We start from the raw sequence: 22047 nt of genomic DNA on the forward strand, positions 1-22047 counted from the left end.
TCCCAGACTGGTTACAGGGAGGGCGGGAGGGGTTGCTGGCTGGGAGCGAACTGAGCCCAGCCCGCGCGCGCGTGCGCGCTCGGGCAGGCGCTCCTCGCCCTGCCCACCCCTGGCCGCGACGACCAATCGCGGCTAAGCCTCAGCCTGGCTGCACGAGGCTGGGGAAGGGGGCAATCCGATGCTGGCGCCAACAGCCTTTATCACTCTGTACTTCTACTTTGAGGTGCTTACTTCTAGTCCCGCTCAATCTTCCTCCCCTTTCCTTTTATTTTTGCATGCACTGTTTCAACTTTGGTTCACGTAAGTGGCATCTCTCATCTTGCTAGCTTTCCAACCTGCCATTTCTTCTTCTCCCTGTCCTCACTTAAGAATGCCAGTTTGTTGCATCACTGTTTGACATGCAGTATGTAAACCACTTTGTGAAGTACTTTTTGTGTTGAAAATTGGTATAAAAATATTCTTAATAATAATTTATATCGTTTGTGGCCTTGATTATTAGTAGAATGCAGAATGCAGCTGCTCGGGTAGTTGCTGGGGGTCAGCGGTTTGACTCTGTCATGCTACTACTCCAGCGACTGCACTGGCTGCCCATTCGTTTCTGGGTTGAATTTAAGGTGCTGATTATGACCTTTAAAGCCCTAAATGGCTTGGAACCAGCGTATTTGAGAGACCACTTTCTTCGGTATAGTTCGGTCCGTTCTCTGAGGTCATCAGAAGGGGCCCTGTTGGTTGTGCCGTCATTGAGAGTGGGAAGGGGATGGCGCCCAGAAACAGGGCCTTTTCAGTGGTGGCACCTGCACTATGGAATTCCCTCCCCTTAGAATTGAGGACAGCTTCCTCGTTATTAACATTCTGGTGGGGCCTGAAGACTTTTTTATTCAGGAAAACCTTCGAGGCCTTATAAGGGCGTCTTTTATAAACTATGTCTTTTACTGCGTGCTTTTAATCTGCTGCTATGTATTTTATCTTGTTCTAATTGTTTTTAATTGTTTTTTGTTTTTAATGTTTATTTGTATCTTACTTTGTTTGTATTTTAAATTGTTAGCCGCCTTAGGTGCCCTTCGGGGAGAAAGGCGGAATACAAATCTAATAAATAAATAAATAAATAATAGAAAGGCAGGATAGAAATATACTAGTTAGATGTGTGCACACAAGAGAGAAGCCTGTCCTGACTTTTAAATACATGGCAGTTAAGCTCCTTGTTAAAGTCTGTAATTTGTAAAACAAGCAAGTGAGATTCCTAGAGTATATTGGTTTGATCACAATTAAGAATATAAAAAGATCCCTGCTGGATCAGCTTCCTGTATCTCACAGAGGCCCATCAGATCAGTTGCGTGCCTGCCATAGGCTGACCTGGGGCAAATGCCCTGAGCGCCAGACTCTAGGGTCCTGCGGAAGCCTCTCTGAGGTTTCCGACGGCGGCGGAAACTGCTTCTGGTTTGCCAGAAGCACAGTTTATAGTGCTGGGGAACCTCACAGAGGTTTCCCCAGCGTGGGAGGAGGTCGTGTGAGGCTCTGTGAGCCTCTGGTGAGTAGGGGGGGGGCGGATTTCTGCTCGAGGGGGGCGGTGATAGCCTACAAGGGGGGCACCGTCACAGAGTTTTGCCTCGGGCACGTGGCTGCGGAGGTCCGCGGCTGCATCAGATGCCTCAGGGAGCGCACAAGACCACAAGATACTTGCAACTTTCAGCCATTCCACTCGCATTCTCTTTACCCTCCCACCCCCCTATGAAGACACCAGATTGCATTTGGGTTTAACTTGTACCACTTTGTTAAAAACAGTAACCAGTTTTTAATGCATGAAACCCACTGAACACACCTTCCCTCCCTTGCCAGTCTGGGGTAGGTAAAAAAACCACTATCCACATCTAGTTCATATGCTTGTTTTAATTTAGAAAACATTCCTATATGTCTATTCAGCCCTATTAAATTCCATGGGACTTACTCCCAGGGACGTTTGTATAGGACTGCTGACTAATTTGGTACACATACCCAATGTGGAGATATTGTGCCCTGTGCTGTACATGCTGAAAGTTTTGAAAGAATTAATTGAGACTCTTATTGAGTCTAATTGAGACTCTGAAAAATATGAGACTTAATGGGATGGGGGAGGATGTCAGTAATAGTAATACATGGTTTCAGAGTCTCACTTTGCACAGCTTGCTGGTTGAGAGCTCCTTAAAAGCACACATTTATATTAACCATATAAATAAATGAATAAACACCCAACGGTTTGCCATCCTGTCAATTCGGCTGGTCTGCTCCCTCAAATAGTAACACAGTGTGGTTGTTGTTCAGCCGCTGCTACACCCGGATTGTGGAAAGCACAAGGAGGCTGTGGTTTCTAGAAAAAAGCTCCAACCACGATGGGTTACAGGCAGAGTAGATTCGCCACTAAGTGAATTGCTGACTTCCTGTCTCAGTTTTACCACATATTGCTTTCCCATGAAGAGCTGAAAGGCTTCACATCTGTTGAGGGACGGCAAGATGCAATGAGTGAAACAGCTCATCTTTCTAGTTTTCAGAGGTTCCACTCATCCCTCTTTCACCTCAGAGATTTTAACATGTGTCCTTTTTTGGTTCTGCAACTATGAGGGCTGGAATGTTGCTGCGTCTTTAGCAGCCAGGATCCTGGCAGAGATTGTGAAGCACTTACGCGCTCTTGACTGCCTGTGAACGTCTGCATGCAAGGTGGAACATGTTGCATTGCATGAAACAGGAGGTGAGGCAGGAAGGGACCCCTGAGTTCCAATCTCCACTTATCTTTAGGGTCTCGGCATGCTGTATCCCTCAACATAGAGATGTCATTGGTATTTGGACAGTGTAACTATGTTCTAGATGAACACAAAACAAGACTGCTCTAAATTGCACCCCGTTGTGCTCTTCTCAGTGTGACAAACAATTCAGGTAAAATACTCAGAATTGCTGCCAAGTAATAACACTATTCAGATATTACTCTGAATGTGCATAGCGCAGGGATAGAAATCACCCCTTATTAGCTATTGCCATGCCTCCTGTGTATGTTTGGCATAATGTTGGGAAGAGCCTATGTACATGTTGATTGTAAGAGGTGTCCAGTAGCGAACAGTCTGCCCCATGCACTAGTGCAGTGTTTCTCAAACTGTGGTTCAGGACCCACTGAGTGGGTCACAAACAAATTTCAGGTGGGTGCCCATTCATTTCAATATTTTATTTTTAATATATTAGACTCGATACCATCATGATATGTGACTGCATTTGGGAAATTTTCCAGATCTGAAACAGGCTACTACGTATATACTTTTAACAATGATAGCAAATGGGACTTACTTCTGGGTAAGAGTAGGTAGGATCGCAGCCTAGAATTGCTAAAAAATTTCCTGCTTGATGATGTCACTTCTGGTCATAACATCACTTCTGGTGGGTGCTGACAGTTTCCCATTTTAAATAGTGGGTCCCAGTGTTAAAAGTTTGAAAACCACTGCACTTGTGGATTCTCACTTGTTGGCCCTTTTCAGCACCTGTCAAGGCTGATTTAACAGTGGCCTGCACTGAGTAGGGGGTTGGCCTAGGTGACCTCTAAGTTCCATTTCAAGTCTAAACATTCTGTTATTCTAACTGTACCCATGTAGACGCTTTATATGTGATCAAGGACCCTTGAACAGAAAGATCCTACTAGGCCTATGAACATGTATAAATACTGATGATGATGATAAGTAATAATAATATAGTCTGTATGGTTGCAGACACTTTCAAAGCATATGTCAAATGCAAAAAAAGGCAGGATGGGATCAATAGTTGGAATCCCTCTTCTTCCATTCAGAGTAACACCTGAAAAGCACAAAGGAGTGGATTGGCCAGGAAACAAAGAAACAAGAAAAGAAACACAGCTAGCCTCCAAATACGTCTAGCCCTGGTTTCTGGTGGACATTTAAGGAAATGAAGTTGCACAACTGGGAGCTGCCATTGAGAATGTCTTCCATATGCAGCATACTAGGTGTATGCACACCTTTGATATTTCTGGAAGATTCTTATTTTCTTGGCATTTTGACCCCATTCTAAGGACAGCTATGCTGCTTGAAAGAATGTTTCAGGAGAAAGATCTTTAATGATAAGGAATGCCGTGCAACCTCTGAAAGCACAGATATGACTTTGTTTTCCCTGTTTGATTGCAAAAAAGGGCCCTCTCCTGCCTTGCTGCCCTCCCCCGCAACCTCTCACCTCTTTCCAAGAAGACAACAAAAGCAGCTCCTAAAAGAGAAGACTGCCTGCCTTCTCCCCACCACCCCCATCTCCATGTCTCAGCATGCACCTGGTACCTAATCTGTGTCTGTCTTCTGGCTTTTATGTCTACTCATAGATTTAGATGATGTGTTGCCACAGGTTTAAATCAGCACGTGAAAGTTAATTTCAGATCGCAGGCTGTTGTCTAATGCTGATGTCTCGGCACAAGTTGCTGACTCAAGTGTACAATACAATGTCACGTTTGTTCATATACGTAAACTGACAAATGGACATGGCTCTGACATTTGTGTGTGAGCCCCTCTCCTTTTTGGACATACTATAAATGCAAAAGAGTGGAAGAACAGCTGTCAGGACTGGTGCATCTAATTGGTGTTTGCAATTTGCTTCAAATACAAGCTTTATCAAGGACATATTTGGCTTCTATACAGACCAGCTCATTGGCAAGCCTCTGGCAAAATGAAACAAGCAAAGCTTGCCAGAGAACTGGTCTGTAGCACAATATGCCTTTGAAAATTATTATATTCCAAATGTGTTTGGCACACCAATTAAAGAGAAATACCTTTCCTGACAGCTGTTCTTCCTCTCTTCTGTGTGGTGTGTTTGTGGTGTGTTTGAGGTTGCAGTTGCCTTGATTTCCTCCTTTTAGTTGCTTCGTAATAGAATTTCCTCTTGTATTCTGCATTAATATGCTTTATGTAAATATGTAATTTAATATGTAAATGCTTTACAGCCAGTGCATTTATCATAAGGCCTGTGGGCTGGACACAACCCACGGAAGCTCTTTATCCAACCCCTGTGATAACTGGGCACTCCCAGTCCACTCCAACCACCATCAGTTGCTGTCAGCTGCTGCGCTATGAAGTGATACATTGTCAGAGGTGTGCTGTGGAAAGGGTGGTGCTGAGACGGCCTATTTAGCATGCAGGCCACCCTTTCAGATGCGTCACTTCTGTTGAGGTGTCATTTCTGAAAGAGCAGCCCAAGTGAGAACTGCCCTTTCAGCAGTGCCACCTCTGCCAAGGCAGAGAGATGGAAGGAGGCCTGAAAAGGTGAGGAACATTATGGGGGGCAGACCAAGTGGGCTGAGAAAGGAGAGACACTGCTGAGGTGCTGGGAGATACCAATTAGCACATGGTCTGCCCTTTCAGCAGTGCCGCTTCTGCCCAAGTCTTCACTTTGCAGAGCAGTTTCTGAGCCATGATAAAGATTTGAATATTTTCTCTTCGGTCATTTGCAGACCCAGCAGCCATAGCTTCTCTCACTCCCCCCCCCCCACAACTGCACTGTGACAGGAAACATCTAGAGAAATGGCTTCTATGAGATGTCTTATGGAACAGTGTTTGTAAAAATCTCATTTAAAAATGGGTTTATGTTCAGCCTACCACTAAGTTTATTGAGAAAGGCAGTATATAAATATTGTAATTAATACTTAAATAACATTGCCCAATAGGGAAAAAGAATTATTCTGATGCATTGGGTAGACCTAATCTTGGATATATTTGGGATGCTGATTCCAAAAATGGCATTGGTTTGGCTGTATCAGCTCTAGTTTTAGAGATACGGCATACCCACCTTTGATGCCACTGTGCAGACGATTGGTTGTATCAGTATATAAGGTGGCTATGCCGTATCTCAAAAACTAGAGCTGATAGGGCAAAACCGATGCCATTTCTGGAATCAGCGCCCCAAATATATTTAAAAATAGGTCTAATTTGTAAGGCACCGAAATGTATGTTAATAATTTTATTGTAATAAATAATTTACCCCTTCTCTTCCTGCTTTCATGAACATGAATCTAGGAGAGTTGCAGAGAAGATGGGGGTAGACAAGAAGATGAGGAGGAAATTGGCATTACATGACATAAAACATATCCTCATTCCTGCATTTGTCCAATTCCAGCAATTCTCACACTTGGAATAAAGGTGTGCCAAGGTCATGGGTATTAGTTGTGCATTCATACAGATGCCCTCAGATACTTCTCACATCATACATGCACTCCCTCTATGTCTATGTATACCATGTATACAGTGTATAAACAATGTAAACAGTGTTTCTGTTAGGCATGTATAACCGGTACTCTCAATTATGGCACATGCCATGCTAACCTTTTGTCAGTAATTCACATTCTGTCATAATTTTGTTTTTTGCGAGAGAGTGACATGGCTTCTCAACGAGTATTTGTGCTAATGTCACCTTTGGTTGATACTTTTTTCCATCTCAGGGGAGAAACCACGTGACAACAGAAAGTACACTTTGCTGATAATATGTTGGTAGAAATGGAAGTCTTATTTTGAGGCAGCCATCAGAGGTTACTGAGATAGAGTCCCGTTCTGCTTTTACATACAAAGTTATATTTGCTTTGACTTCAGTGGAGTCACTGGCATTGCCCTGCAGGGAGAGGTGAAGAGAAAAATTTGGCTCCAGAACAGCACTTTGAACGTTGCAAAAATATCACAGCAGCCACTGTGTTGAATCAATATTAAAACACTTGGCTCAAACTTTGTTTTCTTCATAAGAAGTCAGAGTATGGCAATGCCTTTTACTCAACATAAATAGCCTTAGAAAGAGAACAAAAGAAATTGGGATGTATATTTTATTTTATTTTTGAAATGAAAACATTTTGCTTTGGCGTTGCAGATAGCTGTGATTAAAAAGTAATTTATCCCACAAACTTTAAAACAAAGAAAAGGAAAGCAAATTGGAGAAAGTAGCACATCCAGTGTTGTAAAATAATTGGTGAGTTAAGAAATCAGATCACGTATACCTTGAAAAATGTGGTTCAAGTTGATCTGGGATTTTGCACCCTTTCCAAGTTCTCGGTATAACACAGCATGTGTTGGTGTGAAGAAGAGAGTGAACCTTGAAGATCAATCTGTGTTGGCAAGGATGTCACCAACAAATAGCTGGATAATACAAATTTGTAACACTAGGACTGGTTTTAGGTTGAAGGAGCCTTTGGCAAAATGACCTATGTGGGCCCTTACGCCTACGTTTGTTCTACCCAGCATTAGTGGGAGACTTACCTTGATATTGGAGGGCTGGTGTGTTCTGAGGAGATAAGGATGGAGTTCCACAAATGGAAGCTTTCCCAAAAGGTCCCATGTGATGCTGCAAGGGCCTCTGGAGAAATGTTCCCTTTTGTGGATGAGACGAGATGATGACAGAACAACATCAATAGAAGCCTCTTCCCTCCTCCCTCTCTAGTTTGCCCTCTCCTCCCCAAAACTGCGGGCAGCTAGTGTCTCATGCTCTCAACATAGGTATCATTATGCCCAGGACTGGGAAAAGCATTCTTATGTAATAGCTAGATAAAAATATGACAGGCATAGATGTACTTCCCTTTGAATGAAAGCACTGGTGCGCTACTGTGCGCGTGATGCCAAGAGTGCCCCAAGTTTGAGCAAGGGCTGCATTGAGCTCTCTGCAACTGTACTTGGGGGGGGGGGGGAGGACTGGAGACCTAATGTAAAATGCATTTGAATGATTTTAAAGTCTCATTAATACATTTAAAACTCCCAGGCATAGTATTTTTTTAGACTTAATACCCAGAAAAAAAATCATTTTTAATGTGTTTTCCAATTTTTTCTTACTAGCTTATTTTTGGCAATGATTGCTCTGTTTCAGTAGGCCTGCTTTGGACATAAATACACCTGCATTCTTCATGAACAGTTTCTTCTCAAACTATTGTTTGTTTTAAGCCTTGGGAAGCAGTTTGGACCATTGCATACAGATGAAGCTGGACTATGTTTAGAAGGGCATTTAAAATTCCTTTGTTTTTCTTAGAATGGGCTTCTGAATTGTTTTCTTTAGAATCCCATTGGGATAGACCCCTTTCAGTGTATATATAATGCAGCTGTTAAAATAGCTGGGGTCATCCAGGGCAAATCATACAGCAGTTTTCTTATTGAGATATTGAGCATTTCTGAATATTTTACCTTCATGATGGAATCATATTGCAGTTCTAAAACATGACAATTAGTCTTGGCGTCAAAATCAATTGCCTAGTTTTCTGCCTGCAGAGGAAGCTGTACAGTTGAGCAGGCTTGATAATGTATCCTAGATTTCTAATTTTGAGTAATGACTGAGGAAAGATTCGGGTCTCAATATTTGCACAGTCTGCTGCTATATAGCTACTTATGTATGTATTTATCAGTAAATAAAAGGAGCTTTCCTTTTAAATTTTTTCCATGCCAAATGGCTTTCCCCTAGGATTAATTTGTGACTGGATTTATACATTCTGTCTGGCACAAGGCCATGGAAAAAGTTTAGGACTGAGTGTCGAAAAATCATGGGGAGAAGGTAAAGAAGCTTTTTAAAAATTAAACTATAGTTAATTTCTTAAGGAAGGGGTATGTTTGACATCCTCAGAGACATGGTGTTATTCATCTCTAAAATATAAGAGGGTCTCAGCCATTGCTATGATTAGCAATAAAGTTCCTGAATATCCTTACTAATAAAACCATAATGAAGTGAATATTGATGAACAATGTTAGAGCAATTTGGCACAGCCAGTCATGGAAAACAGGAGGTGGAAAATCCTTAGTATCTCAGTTTGTTACTCATGAGCAAGGTGTCTCAAATTTGCACGGCTGTCAAGGTGCCACAAATCAAGGAATCGGAGGCGTCTTCGGAAGTCTGAAGAACATCTCATTTTCCATTTAAAAAAAGCATAGAACAAGGCGTCTGTGTCTGGTGTTGTAAAGAAAAAACTGTGTGCTGGTTTGTTGTGTAGAATGAGAACTGCCAACTTTTCCACAGATGTCTCATCTCTGGCATTCTGTACTGAGGTGAACTTTAAATCAGGGAAACCTCAAACTGACAGTAAGGTCTAAAGTCCCTCCACAGAATTATGTGGTTATCTTGAATCTGAAGCTTGCAACAGTTACTTCAGTTGACTTGAAACCCTGGCAGTGATTTGATAGCATAGCTTAGTAAGCTCTCTCTCTCTGTCTCTCTCTCTCTCTCTGTCATCCAACTGAACTTATCCTCTTCTCTTCTTTTGTCCTCTTATAGCCTGGTGTTACACGTCCCACCAGTGACCATCCAATGCAAGCACAGAGCTGCTGGAAGCTGTTTCTATGTGACATGCCCTAGGGAGGGGCCATAGCTCAGTGGTAGAGTGCATTAATTTGCACATAGAATGTCCCGTAGAAGGTCTCAAACTCTGGCATCTCTAAAAAGAACTGGGAAGGACCTCCCTCCCATCTGAAATCTTGGAGCTCCACTGTCATTTAGTGCACTGCAGAAAATTTTGAGCCAGGTGGATGAACAATCTGGCTTAGTATAAGGCTATTTTGAGTGCTTTGCCTCCTGTGTGCTTCACCCCATTGAACCACTGGATTAGGTAGTGTTCTGCACAATCAATAGTGTGTATGGTACTTCCAGCAATTGGGGAAGGACATCTTAAAAAAACTTTCCATATAGTCCAGTGGTGTTCCCAGCGGGGGGGGGGGGGAGCAAAGTGCATTGAGAGTGCCTTAACATGCCCTGTAAGCTGCCCCTACACTTCACTGTTAGAGCCATTCTGAGCAACGAGAGCAACACAGAGGAGACACCTCCATGTTGCTCTTGCTGCTTGGAATGGCTCCAATGGTGAGCGGAAGGGGCATCTCACAGGGTGCGTTGAGGCACCCTGCAAAACTTAGGGCTCCCCCCCCCGAACACCACTGATATAGTCTCCCTGGTCTTATATACTATTTGCCACCTAACCTCCTTTGTTTCTCTACCCTCCTTTCCTTGTACATCCTACCAATATATTTTTCAGGGGATGCCTTTGGAGCCAGACTGATGTGTGTGACTTGCACGTCTGTGTCTGAATATTTTCCTCATTTGCTGAATATGTTCACACTGAAATTTTTGTTTTCTGAACACTGCATTCCAAACTACTGATGATCCTCTGTAATCTGGAAATAAGTCTAACGAGATCACTAAATGGACTAGAGGAGTCACTTATTTCTGGATGATAAGCCTAAGAAAACAGAATGGGTGCCCGCTCCTTTCACACATCACAAGATTGACTCTGGATTTTGTCAGTAGCTAGTATTGCTGTTGCTTCAATAGACATATAAGCTGAGTGTGTGTGGAAGTAGTTGCTAATTTGCTCAGATGGGTTACTAAATTTGCTCTGGAAAAATTGGCAGCCCAGTCCGCCAAGCCTTGCCCTTCATTTACTAATGTTTATACCTTGAAGAATCAGCTTATGGGGCTCTCTCTAAGCTTATGCTATAGGTAACAAATCAGGAATGATTTCAGAAATACAAGGCAAATATCAGGAAGCTTTCAGTAAATGGCAGCTTCCCTTCAGACTGTAGTGTCGCTCACTTTGAAGCACACTGCAGCTGGAGGTGGAAAAGGACTCCTTGCCACCATCACCCACTGCTGAATGCTAATTGCTTTCAGTTATTACTTTTTGCAATGAAGACCAGCTGGCAGTTGGGAAAAACTTTTGGTCATTACTGACTTGCTGACCCCTGACCTTGAGGTGAAAGGCCCTGTGTCCTATTTTTAATTCTCTCAGCCAGCCAGTACCCTTAAATCAGCAAATAATTATAGACTTATGTATACTAAGTCCCTTAAATCCCAAAGATTAGGGGACTACATTCTTTTTTATTTCCTTTCAGTCCAGCACTTGAGAAGGGATTTACCTGTTCAATGGAAGTATTTATAATTACTTATTATTTTTGGATTCAAATTTGGTCGGCAATCCTAAGTACACTTATTAGGTAGTACGTCACACTGAACATATTGGGGCCTACTTTGGAATAAATGTGTTTAGGATTGAATGCAGAGGTGTAATCATGGCGGGGAAAGGAGAAATGTGAGACTTTGAAACAGGAGAGTTTGAAAAAGTCTAGTTTTGTGGCTATTTTAACAGCCCAATCCTATCTTTCCCACCAGCCCGCAGTGTGCTGCCAGAGCGTGCACTGCTTGCTAAGGTGGGGTGGCCACATGGCATCAGCGGGGGAGGGTAGTGACGGTCGAGCAGAATGGGGCAGGGAGGGGCAAAACAGGGTGGGGGGACGGTGGAGATAGCTGAAAAGTCTTTGGAGCCCAGTCTACCAGCCAATGTGGCATCGGCAGCTAGATACAGTAATACGGAAAACCAAACACACTCCTAAGTCTCTCTAAAATCTTTTAAATATAGAAAATCATGCAGAAAATTATCTTCATCGTGTTTAGGTTCATACTAGAATGAAAAGTGTCCTGTGCGTACTAAAACTTGCTTCTGCAGCAGCTGTAGTCTTGCAGCTGTGTCCCTGAGCTCCTATATACTGCTTCATGGTAAGCAGATCCACAAGCCAAAGAGCTCCTGTAGTAGGCCTCATTCCTCCCAGATTTGACACTGAGTTAAGGAGTGTCATGTAGGTAGATTGATATTTATTGTTACGGTCAAAGACCAGAAAAAACCAACACACAGTACCACCCTACAACAGGCGGAATTTAAAATTTCAGCATTAAGACATTAAAATACATTAACATTTAAAAACATTAAAATTTCAACATTAAAATACAAGATTAAAATAGAATAAAATAGCCATCATGGTATTGCGAACAAATAAGGAGTAGCAATTAAAATTTCCTCTAATTATTAATAATGCCCATCCGGGTTTTGTAAGCAGCAGCCACCAAAAAACTTGCAGTTGGTCTTAAAAGCTGAGAATTAGCACCTGAAAGAAGTTCCCTGGCCATTTCTGTTTGTGACATGCTCAAGAATTTTCTGCTCAGGGGAATAATGAAACTGGTCTTGGATGAGTGTCTTGTAAGTATTCCTTTGCCAGTAGCTGCAGTAGCTGCAGTTGCACTCTCATGGTAGTGTGCCTAGCATCCCATGTGGGCAACAAGTCTTGAGTAGACAGAAAAATTTAAAATCCCAGGAAATTTCTGGGCCCCCTCCTTTGGCTCCTGGGCCCTCCTTTTGACCCTGAAACAGTCCTTAGTGAATTTATAGGGACTCCATTTCTTGGGAGAGTCTAGCAAATGTCTATGCACATAATATACATAAGGTCTCTAGCAGCCTTGGGCACACAGGACACAATTATTATTAATAATTTATTAATTATAAATAAAATATTTCTTGCTAGTTTTCTTTCTTTGGTCTATATTGGATCACAAGATTGTCATTTTAAAAAGTAGGTTCCAGTTCTAAAACTTTTGAGAAGCACTGCTCTATAACCATGAATATATATACTGAACTACTGAGGATTCCACTTCATCCATTTGTTGGACTGTAGTCCATGGAAGCTTATGAAATGATAGGTTTGCTAACATTTAAGGCTGCAGTTTTCAAACTCCCCGGGAGTTTGAAACCCGCAGTAAGTCCTTGCGGGGGAGGAAAGCAGTGACACGATCCCCAGGATCATATCGCTCAGGGGGGCTGCAGGGACTGGGGTGCACTCACCAGTCCCTGCAGCAGCCTTCCTGGAGTACAGGGAGCCCTGTGCGAGCCTCTGCAGAGCTCCCCAGGTCAGCAGACGTGAAAGTGGAGCAATTGCGCTCCACCTCTGCAAAACCAGAAGTGGAGCTCGAGTGCTCCACTTTCACTTCTGAAGTCTTGGGGAGCCCTGCAGAGGTTTGCACAGGGCTCTCCACACCCCAGGACAGCTGCTGCAGGGACTGCTGAGTGCTCCCTAGTCCCTGCAGCCCTGTTAGAAGTGAAAGTGGAGCGATCATGCTCCACTTCTGGTTTTGCAGAGGTGCAGCGCGATTGCTCCACTTTCACTTTCTGCAGGCAGGCTCTTGCGGGGCTCCCCACACCCAGGGAAGGCTGCTGCAGGGTGAGCATATCCCAGTCCCTGCAGCCCCCTGAGCGATGCGATCCTGGGGATCACGTCGCTGCCTCCTTCCTGCCTCCTCACTACCCCGCCCCTTAAGGGGGCAGAGGGCAGGGGCTTCAGGCTGGGGCGTCGCAACGCCCTAGTCTGAGAACCTCTGATTTAAGGTGTTACAAAAGTCGTTGTAGTTTATGGTCACTTATATTCCCTTCATATGCAGAATGGGTTGTGTCAGAGTCACTTTTTAAGGTGCTACTCCCACAGCTATAATACAAGTATTCATGTATGAGTACCTCCACCACAATGTCAGGACTAATTGTATGGGTATTTTCTATCCAAATGGCACATGTGTTTCTCACAGAGTACCAACTGGTTACTCTGATATGATTGGCTCAGTCCAGATACATTCATACATGCAGCCCACAACTTTGTAGAATATCACTGTGGTGAAAGGATTCCACATGGTCTTCTGTGAGACCAGAAACAGGCTGATAGTCCCTTATCAGAGGTGGTGATTAAAAAGCATATTCCTGCACTTGTGGAGGTCACACTTTATCACACTCTTGCTTGGAATGAAAAACAGATGTGAAAGGACTGATCAAGTATAAGTATAAGCATAGAGAAATAGTCAACTTCTTGCACCCACAGTCTTATTAACAGTGCAAATGCTGGAGGAATAGAAATAGAGTTCTTAGAGCTTGAGATCATTATGCACAAATCTTCCCATCCTTAGGCAACTTTATCATACATCCTTTTACCACTTAGTGGCAGGAGTAATGCATGAACAGGTTTAAACTTTTGCCCATCCTCCCCAACAGACAAAAATTAGGAGAACAGAAGAGTGTTAAGTCCCTCACTTAAGGTTTCTGTCTTGTATTTTCAGCATACCAAGAATAAAACTTGTAACTAAGAAACCCAAGAGATGTTTTGGTTTCCTCCCGGTGCCTCAGAAGGCCTCCTAGATATGACTATAAAGGGTGTACCACAGCAAGATGAAGGAAAGGGCGGCCCTCATGATAATTGAAGTCTCCCTGCACCTCTGCAGTGTCTCCCTCTCTCACTCCTCTTGGTTTGCGCCTTCCCCCATAGCATTCCAGACTTTCTGAGGCCTCAGAAAGCACAGTGAATATTACAATATCACAGTGAATTTGATATAACCTCAACATTCATATGCACAATTTCCCAGGAGTTTATTTTCCTTGCTCAAACCATTAATTGTTGTAATTTTATGCAATAGGTGTGATTGAGGAAAGCTTTGAGTAGGAGCAATTAAAAAAAATATCCAATTAAAATAAGAAATGACTTGTGATCCCTTAATAGGGTTGCCCATCCAGATATTAATGAACTGCCCCGACTGAAGGTTGTGTTACTTTGGCTGTTGCCATGAAGGGCAACTTTGAATTTACAAACATAAAAAATGAATTCATTTTTGGCCAAGAGTCAGCCCTAAAGTAACAAAAGTTGAAAGCCTAGCACTTTTGTGGATTTGGGCCTGCACTGTTTATAATTACAACTGCTTAAAAAAGACTTTGTGAGCAATTAAGCAGATGTTTATTGTTATTGTTTTTAATTATCCTTTGGAATGGGATGAAAGACCTCTGAATGAAGCCAGTTTTTGCGTCTTTAATAGAAGAAATGATTGAAGAGCCTTTTTTGTTTTGTTTTGAAGGGCTGAGAAGCTGGAATATGCATGTCTAAGATGGAAACATCCACCTCAACCGCTGCTGGGAAGAAAGAAGGGAAAAGCACCCTCTTGGAGGGAAATGGGTTTACCGATACAGGGAAGAAAACGACACCTTTAGCAGCAGCGGCAGCTGCAGCAGCAGCAGTGGCACAAGGAGGTACTCTTTTGTTTCCCACGCTTTGAAAGCAACAGGGACTCTCTTTCATGAGCCTGTTAGAATTTAATATGAACAGAGCCATGTGCCCATGTGTGAATATGCTGAGTTTATTGGGGCTCTTGCTTTCAGAAAGTTACAGGAAGTTGACAGTTTGTAGATCTTGTGCCATCACAGAACAAATATTTTATGTAGGCCACCTGTGATTTGAAATTAGGAAAGAATAAATTGTTCCCTTGATATTAATGGGGGCTTCTGCATTCAGGTTAACTCCACAGGTAGTACTATGCTGTTTCCAGCATGTCTGGGTGGGAGAAATGTTGGCATTTTTTTGAGGAAAAAAACCAAATACCTAGAAGCACAAATTATGTGTTCTGGCAAAGTAACAAAATTTATTTAGATGGCATGGTTTATTATGTGGTTTATTTAGACTGAGGAAGTAAGTTTTTGGGACTTGGGGCCCTGAACATGGGAAAGACAATGAACATGAAGACAATAGCTGCAGAGAATTCTCTTCAAACACAGAATATGAGATTGAATACTTCCATCCTTGTGGCTTGCAGACTGCCACAGCCTTGCCACCAAAAATGCTGGAGCGATGACCCATGTCGTCTGTTTCTCATAGTTTTGTTGGCTCATGGTTTCAAAAAAAAATGGATAGGATGAATTCAGACCACGATGGGCCTGTTGGTAACTAATCTAAACCAGAAAGTATCTGGACAAAAGTGAGTCATTTGAAAGTACTGAGGGAGACAGCGAACACCAGCAAGAGTTTGCCATTATTATTATTATTATTATTATTATTATTATTATTATTATTAACAGTATTTATATACCGCTTTTCAACTAAAAGTTCACAAAGCGGTTTACAGAGAAAAATCAAACAACTAGTGGCTCCCTGTCCCAAAAGAGCTCACAATCTAAAAAGATGCAAAAAGAACACCAGCAGACAGCCACTAGAAAAGACACTGCTGGGGTGAGGTGGGCTAGTTAATCTCCCCCTGCTATAAAGAGGAGCACCCACTTGAAAGTGTGCCCCTTACCCAGTTAGCAGGGGTTAATAGAAGCAAAAATAGGACTTGACTGGTTTCAGTGACCTAAAACACTGGAAGATTTTCATTCTCTTTGGAAATTAATGCAGTCAGTGAGGATTTCAAATGAGCTGTAGACATAAGGTTTCATTATCTGCATGTCTGTGTCTTGTGGTCCCGGCAACTTCCAAAATGTACAGTTGAACGCTTTTTGAGTTGATACCAGGACTGGAAGAATTCTTAAAAGGTGTTGGCCCTCTAAAAGTTGAGTTGACTCTTATGAATTTGGAGTGTGTGTGGCTAAATGCAGAGCCAGGGTATATAAATTTGGCATGCATCCCTAAAAATGTGAAAGCAGCAGCTAGGGCTTTTGATAATATTTTGGAGTATTTTTACAGTGCTGGTTAGGAATCTAATGAAAAAGCAAGATGAGTGTGTAAACCTTCTTCAGATTATTTTTTCGCAGTAAAGTCGTTTTTACATATGCTGTGAATAGGTCATTCCCACCCTCCCATCTTTTGTCAACTGAGGACTTGTTAATATTTTTTAATGTAGAATAGGAACAAACAAACAAACAAACATATAATCACAGGGCTACTCCTTATGTTGGGTAAATGCCCACCCATTCCTTGTTTTTGTTGCATGGGTCAGAACGACCTCTCACAGCAGGAAATGAAAGGACAAATTAGCTGGACCTGACCAGTGGAATGTGACAAGTGGCATCCCCAGCTGTATAAACTTTTGCTACATTTCTGGCCTGTCAAAAATATCTTTCATTGCTGGACAGATTTTGCTTCAGAACATATCTTTTCCTCATTCCTTTGAGTCTACGTACCCACTTATCTGCACAGAAGAATGTTGGAAAAGATTTTTCTATGAGATTCTTTGCTTTCCCTGCCATTTGGTAGATAACTTGGCCTTGTTCGGCCTTGTTTGGGCCAAACAGAGCTCTCCTACTTTCTTTGTTTTATGGCCTCCTAAGAGTTTCAAAAAGTGTAAATCTATATTTTGCTCATTCAAAGGAACCTTGACAGTTTTTGCTGCAGAGACTTCAAATGTTCAGGGCAAGAGCTGCGCAGGATGGGGGGGGGGGTGAGGGAAAAGAGATGGGGAATCTAACTGATCAGAGTTATTTTGTAACTTAGCTAAAACTGGCAAAAAAAAAGTTACTTGAAAGCCCTAGAGCAGCGGTTTTCAACTGCTGTGCCACGGCACACTAGTGTGCCGTGAGGCTGCCTCAGGTGTGCCGCGGGGCCAAGGAGTCAGGCAGCAGCAGCTGCTCGAGCGGGAGAAGTAACTGCTCAGAGCCTTGCACGGCAGCAGGAGAAAAAGGGGCAGCCGCAAAGGGACTTGGGCGCTCCTGCTGTTACTGGTGCCTGTCCGCTGATTGGGCAACCAGCCAGGCAGCTAGAGAGGCCTGGAAGAGCTCCCGGCAGGAACATGGAGGGAGTGAGGGGGAGCGGTGAGAGCGAGTGTGAGCAAGCCTGACGGTGGAAGCAGGTAGGAGCCAGAAGCAGCTGGCTGGCAAGGATCCTGGAGAGACCCTTTTCCTTGCAAGCAGTGCCCCAAAGTGACCCTCCCTGCGTTGCCTCCCCTGGCAAGGCTTTGGCAGGAAGGGCACTGGGACACAATCCTATCCACACTTACTTAGGAGTAAGCCCCATTGTCTATAATGGAACTTTCTTCTGAGTAGACGTACAGAGGTTGGTTGGTCACACTCTTTCTTGAATAAATGAGCAGGCAAGTGATGCTTTCCTTCCCCACCACCCACCTCCTCCCCTCCTGCACACACATCCCCCCATCATAACTGCAGTTAACCCCTCTGACTGCTCCTCCCCACCCCTCCCTTTTCTCTACCTTCCAAAGTTCAAAACCAGTTGCTTCCCATTCATTCTCTCTCTCTCCCCCTCCCCCCCAGTGAATCCTGCACTTGTTTCAGCCACATCTCCTCACTGTCCCTCCAGTATGCTCAGTCTCACCTCTCTTTGCCAACACCTCCTGGCATATCAGAGCATATCAATTGATAACAGTTTGAACAGACCTGCTTCAAAACCTTTCCAGAAACCACATACACCTCCCTCTCCAAGCTTCTTGGGAATTTCTTTCATTGTCATGTAAGGCTGCAATCCTAACCACACTTTCCTGAGAGTAAGCCCCATTGAACAAAATAGGACTTACTTCTGAGTAGACCAGGTTAGGCTTGTGCCCTTAGTTATATTAATTAAATTAATTGTAACATGATAATGTAATTAAAAACTATTAGTGTGCCTTGACAACTTTAGTGCCTTGTCAGTGTGTCATGAGCTGAAAAAGGCTGAAAATGGCTGCCCTAGAGAGTTTCTAAGAAGTATTTCTCGTGCAGTGTCTCTGGACTGTGAAGTTTAGATTCTGGGTTCAAACAGAACTGTCTCCAAAGTTGGAGATAGTACATTTGTTGACTTCTGGGACTTAAGGGTGAAAAAAGCACATAAAAATCAATTGTACAGTGCTTTCACATGCACCTGAAAGCTCCTGCTGCCCTGTAGTGGGGACAGAGCTCTGGTTTGATGGCACCTGATATCTTACCTTTGCTGCAGGTAAGGTCTGGTCAGTGCCTGGAAGAGAGACCACCCAAGAAAACAATGCACACTGCCTTGTGTTATGTTCCTGACAAAAAAAGCTGGATATAAATGTAATAAATAGAAAAATACGTGGTTTGCTGAGTGAACTGCACTGCGGTATTTCACATTCCTTTCACAGTGGTGAGAAAGGGGATCCATACATAGTCAGAAGAGTGTAGGTGTTTGGTGGTTTGTAATGACCTGCTGTTTACAGGTTAAACAGATATCAATGGGATACTGACACACCTCATCTGGCAATGCCTGTGTGCTTGCTTATCAGCAGTATCAGTCTGGGTTTCCCAAATCCTGACATGGCAATATCAGTTAGGAGTCCCCAGGTCCAAACACCCGTACTTTGACCTTGGTCTCAGCCCCCACACTGGCAGGTGGTTGTGATTTATGTGATTTTCCAAGGAGGTGTGAATACAGAGATGCCTAATTGCCCAGTGTCTATGCTAAATCTTAGCTATGCCTAGCATGACAGCAAGGCTTATGGTATTGTCCTACAGCAGCCATTTTCAACCTTTTTCAGCTCACGGCACACTGTCAAGGCACTAAAATGGTCAAGGCACACTCCCAGTTTTTTACTTACTTAAATTAATTACCACATTGCAATTAATTTTTAATTAATATAATTGCTGACCCTCAGCCAGCCCATTCTTAGGCTGCAGGCCTCAGCAGACTCTTTAGTACCTGCTTGCCTGTCCCTGGCTCCCTCGCTCCACCCAGACCTCCTCCAGGTTTCTCTCTCCGCCCAATCAGCAGGCAGGGCAAACAATGGATACCCAATCCTAGGCGTGTCTACTCAGAGGTAAGCCCCATAATAGTCAGCGGGGCTTACTCCCAGGTAAATGAGGATCCCCAGGTAAATGAGGAGCCTTCCTCTTGCTCAGCAGCGGCTGCTCCTTTTTCGCCCACTGTCACATGAGGGTCAAAGCGGCTGCTTCTCTGCCTGCAGCTGCTGCCTGCCTCCTCTGGCCCTGCGGCACACCTGAGGCTGCCTCGTGGCACACTAGTGTGCCACGGCACAGCGGTTGAAAAACGCTGTCCTACAGCATGATCAGTCTCCTGAAGTCAGGTCAACTCTTCAGTAGATTAACCCATTGTTGCTGTTACATGCTTATTTTTATTTCTCTTCTTCAGCACTTTGCATGTGTTCCTCCATTTTATTATTTATCTAAACATTTTATCCCACCCTTCTGCCCCCCCAGGACTATTAGGGCAGCTCATCACCATAATAATTATTACTGTTATTGACATATACTCTGCTGCATTCCATGGGTTCAGAGAGGCTTACGGTATCCTTATCTTCACAACGACCTGGTAGTTTAGGCTGAGACATAGTGACAGACTCAGAGACACCCAGTGAGCTTTATGGCTAAACAAGGATTTTCTTCCCTGTTCAGATTTGGCCCTCGAATTTTTACCAGCGCTGGAGTCACTCTATAACAGCTCCTCCTGCATTATGCAGTGGGTGGCTTCATGGATGCACGACAATACCCTTAGGTATGACAGTACCCTTGAGTATAATTGCCCAGTTTAGGCATTGTAAACACAAATGAGAAACATCCCAATAGCCTTTTTAAAAAAGCAAAAAATGCTTTAGGAGAGGATGATCAGAAGCAGAAGAGGGAACAGCCACATGTTGGATGTAGCACTCAGAGAGGAAGTGGGAAGTGCCTCTGAAAAAGTCAGTGATTTCCCCCTCCCACCACTCACACACAAAGAGCACATATGGGTGACACTTTAGCCTGTCATGTGGATGTCTTCTCTTACTAATAAATTAACTCTGCAATTAGATGGCATTCAGACATTCCCTGTGTGTACAAAATGCTTGCTGGATGTTATCATGTGCTCCCTTTCATGCGATATGCTGGTGTATTTTTCAGTTTGACCCACAGACATGCTGGAAATGAGAATCCAGCCATGTGGACTTAACACCTCCCGTCGGTCCTTCAGCTGTCCCTTTCAGCTGTGAACTGAAGCTTCTTCTTGCACATGTGTATAGTAGATTCTGAATTCACTGAAACAGAAAGTCAGGTAGCCTAACCACCTGGTTATGCCCCAACAATCCTTCACTGTCCATCTGCTGAAGATGCAGACCTGTGTACACTTACCTGGGAGACACAGCCCAATCCTTTCCAAGATTGGTAGGATTGTCATGTGGAGCACATTGTGACTGTGGAGTCACCTCTGCTATTGCAAAATGTTTGCCAACGCATCCATTGATGGCCAATTTGCATGCATTGCTACAAATGCAGGCAGCCCTGCAATGTTGCCTCCAGTTCCCACCAGACAGAGGCGTCACTAAGTTTTGCAGAGTTTCTTCCTGCAGCATGCAAGCGGCTCCTTCCCCTCCCCTTGGGAGCCATTCACCTCCCGCAGCCTGCAAGCAGCTCTACCCCTCCCCTTTGGAGCCATGTGGGCAGGGGTGGGGGAAACGGAGGCAAATGGCTCCTGAGGGGAGGGGGAAGGGCCGCTTGCACACTGCAGGGAGGCTCTCTGCAAAACTTAGTGCACCCCCCCCCAGCGATGCCTCTGCCACCAGAAATGGTAAGGCAGCAGTGTTGAGAGAGCAAAACCAAGCAGGGAGGGGTTAGGAATAGGAAGCAGGGAGGTGGCAGGAAGGCATGTCTCCAGCAGCAGTGGAGTGCGCTGGATCCCATCCTGTCTTTTGGGCCTGTCTTCCCAAAAGCGCTGGATCCCATCCTGTCTTTTGATCCCGACCCTTCTTCTTGGACCTCCACAATTTACCCAAGCCTCCCAATGTACTCCCCCCTTCCCGATGCAGTACACACCTTTTTGGTGCGGTTGCACCAATGGGGGGGATACGCGATAGGATTGGGCTCTAAGTTCCATTGAATTCATTGAGGTTTGCTTCTGAGTAGACATGTATAGGAGGTCACTGCTGGACTGCAATCCTCTGTGTATTTACTTGCAAGTAAGCCCCTTGAACACAGTTGTATATATTCTGGGTGCACACACATAGGACTGGGCTGCAAGAGCCATTTCCTCAAGCCAGTTGGCTCACCAAATATGCCATTGAGCTTTAAGTGTTATTGTAAAGTAGCTTTGTAATCCAGTCCACATGAAGACCTAAGAGCTGATGTTATTGCAACAATGAACATAGGGGCAAGATATTGAGTAAAGGGTTATGTTTGCTCCACATTAGAAACTTTTCCACCTCTGACACGTTTCTTTGTTTTTCACCTATCACAAAACACAGGCTTATTTGCAAAAAAACAGATCATGATGTATACTAATATTTATACAGCTGTGATCAGAGACTCTAAGCCTCCCTCCCCTTTTTTCCCCTGACCTGTATTAGTTTCTAGAGAGAAACATGATTCTTTTTATAGGGCTGGCATTAGCAGTGGGTTGTCCATCCTACAAAGTGTGGGTTACAAACTCCATGTTGCTCATCTTAGTCTTTGAAAAAAAAAAAAATTGAAAAGTGAGAAGAGAGTTGTTCAAAGATGCCAGGAGGGTTGTGATAAAAGCATTGGGTAATGAGATGTAAGGAATCAAAATCTGTTTTTTTCCCTAGGAGAAGAGTCTTTGATAAATTGGAAAAAATGGCTGT

General features: G+C 43.7%; 1 protein-coding gene across 1 annotated transcript in view; it reads left to right on the forward strand.

The window, feature by feature from the left end:
* The window catches only part of GLI2 (GLI family zinc finger 2), a 252068-nt gene that overhangs the window by 42032 nt on the left and 187989 nt on the right, over nt 1-22047 (forward strand). The window contains exon 2 of the mRNA XM_066632346.1: nt 14665-14836. Coding sequence (XP_066488443.1) covers nt 14686-14836 — 151 coding nt within the window. The 5' untranslated portion in view covers nt 14665-14685. The remainder of the gene's footprint in view (nt 1-14664; nt 14837-22047) is intronic.

This window comes from Tiliqua scincoides, chromosome 1, assembly GCF_035046505.1.
Source record: "Tiliqua scincoides isolate rTilSci1 chromosome 1, rTilSci1.hap2, whole genome shotgun sequence".
NCBI lineage: Eukaryota > Metazoa > Chordata > Lepidosauria > Squamata > Scincidae > Tiliqua > Tiliqua scincoides.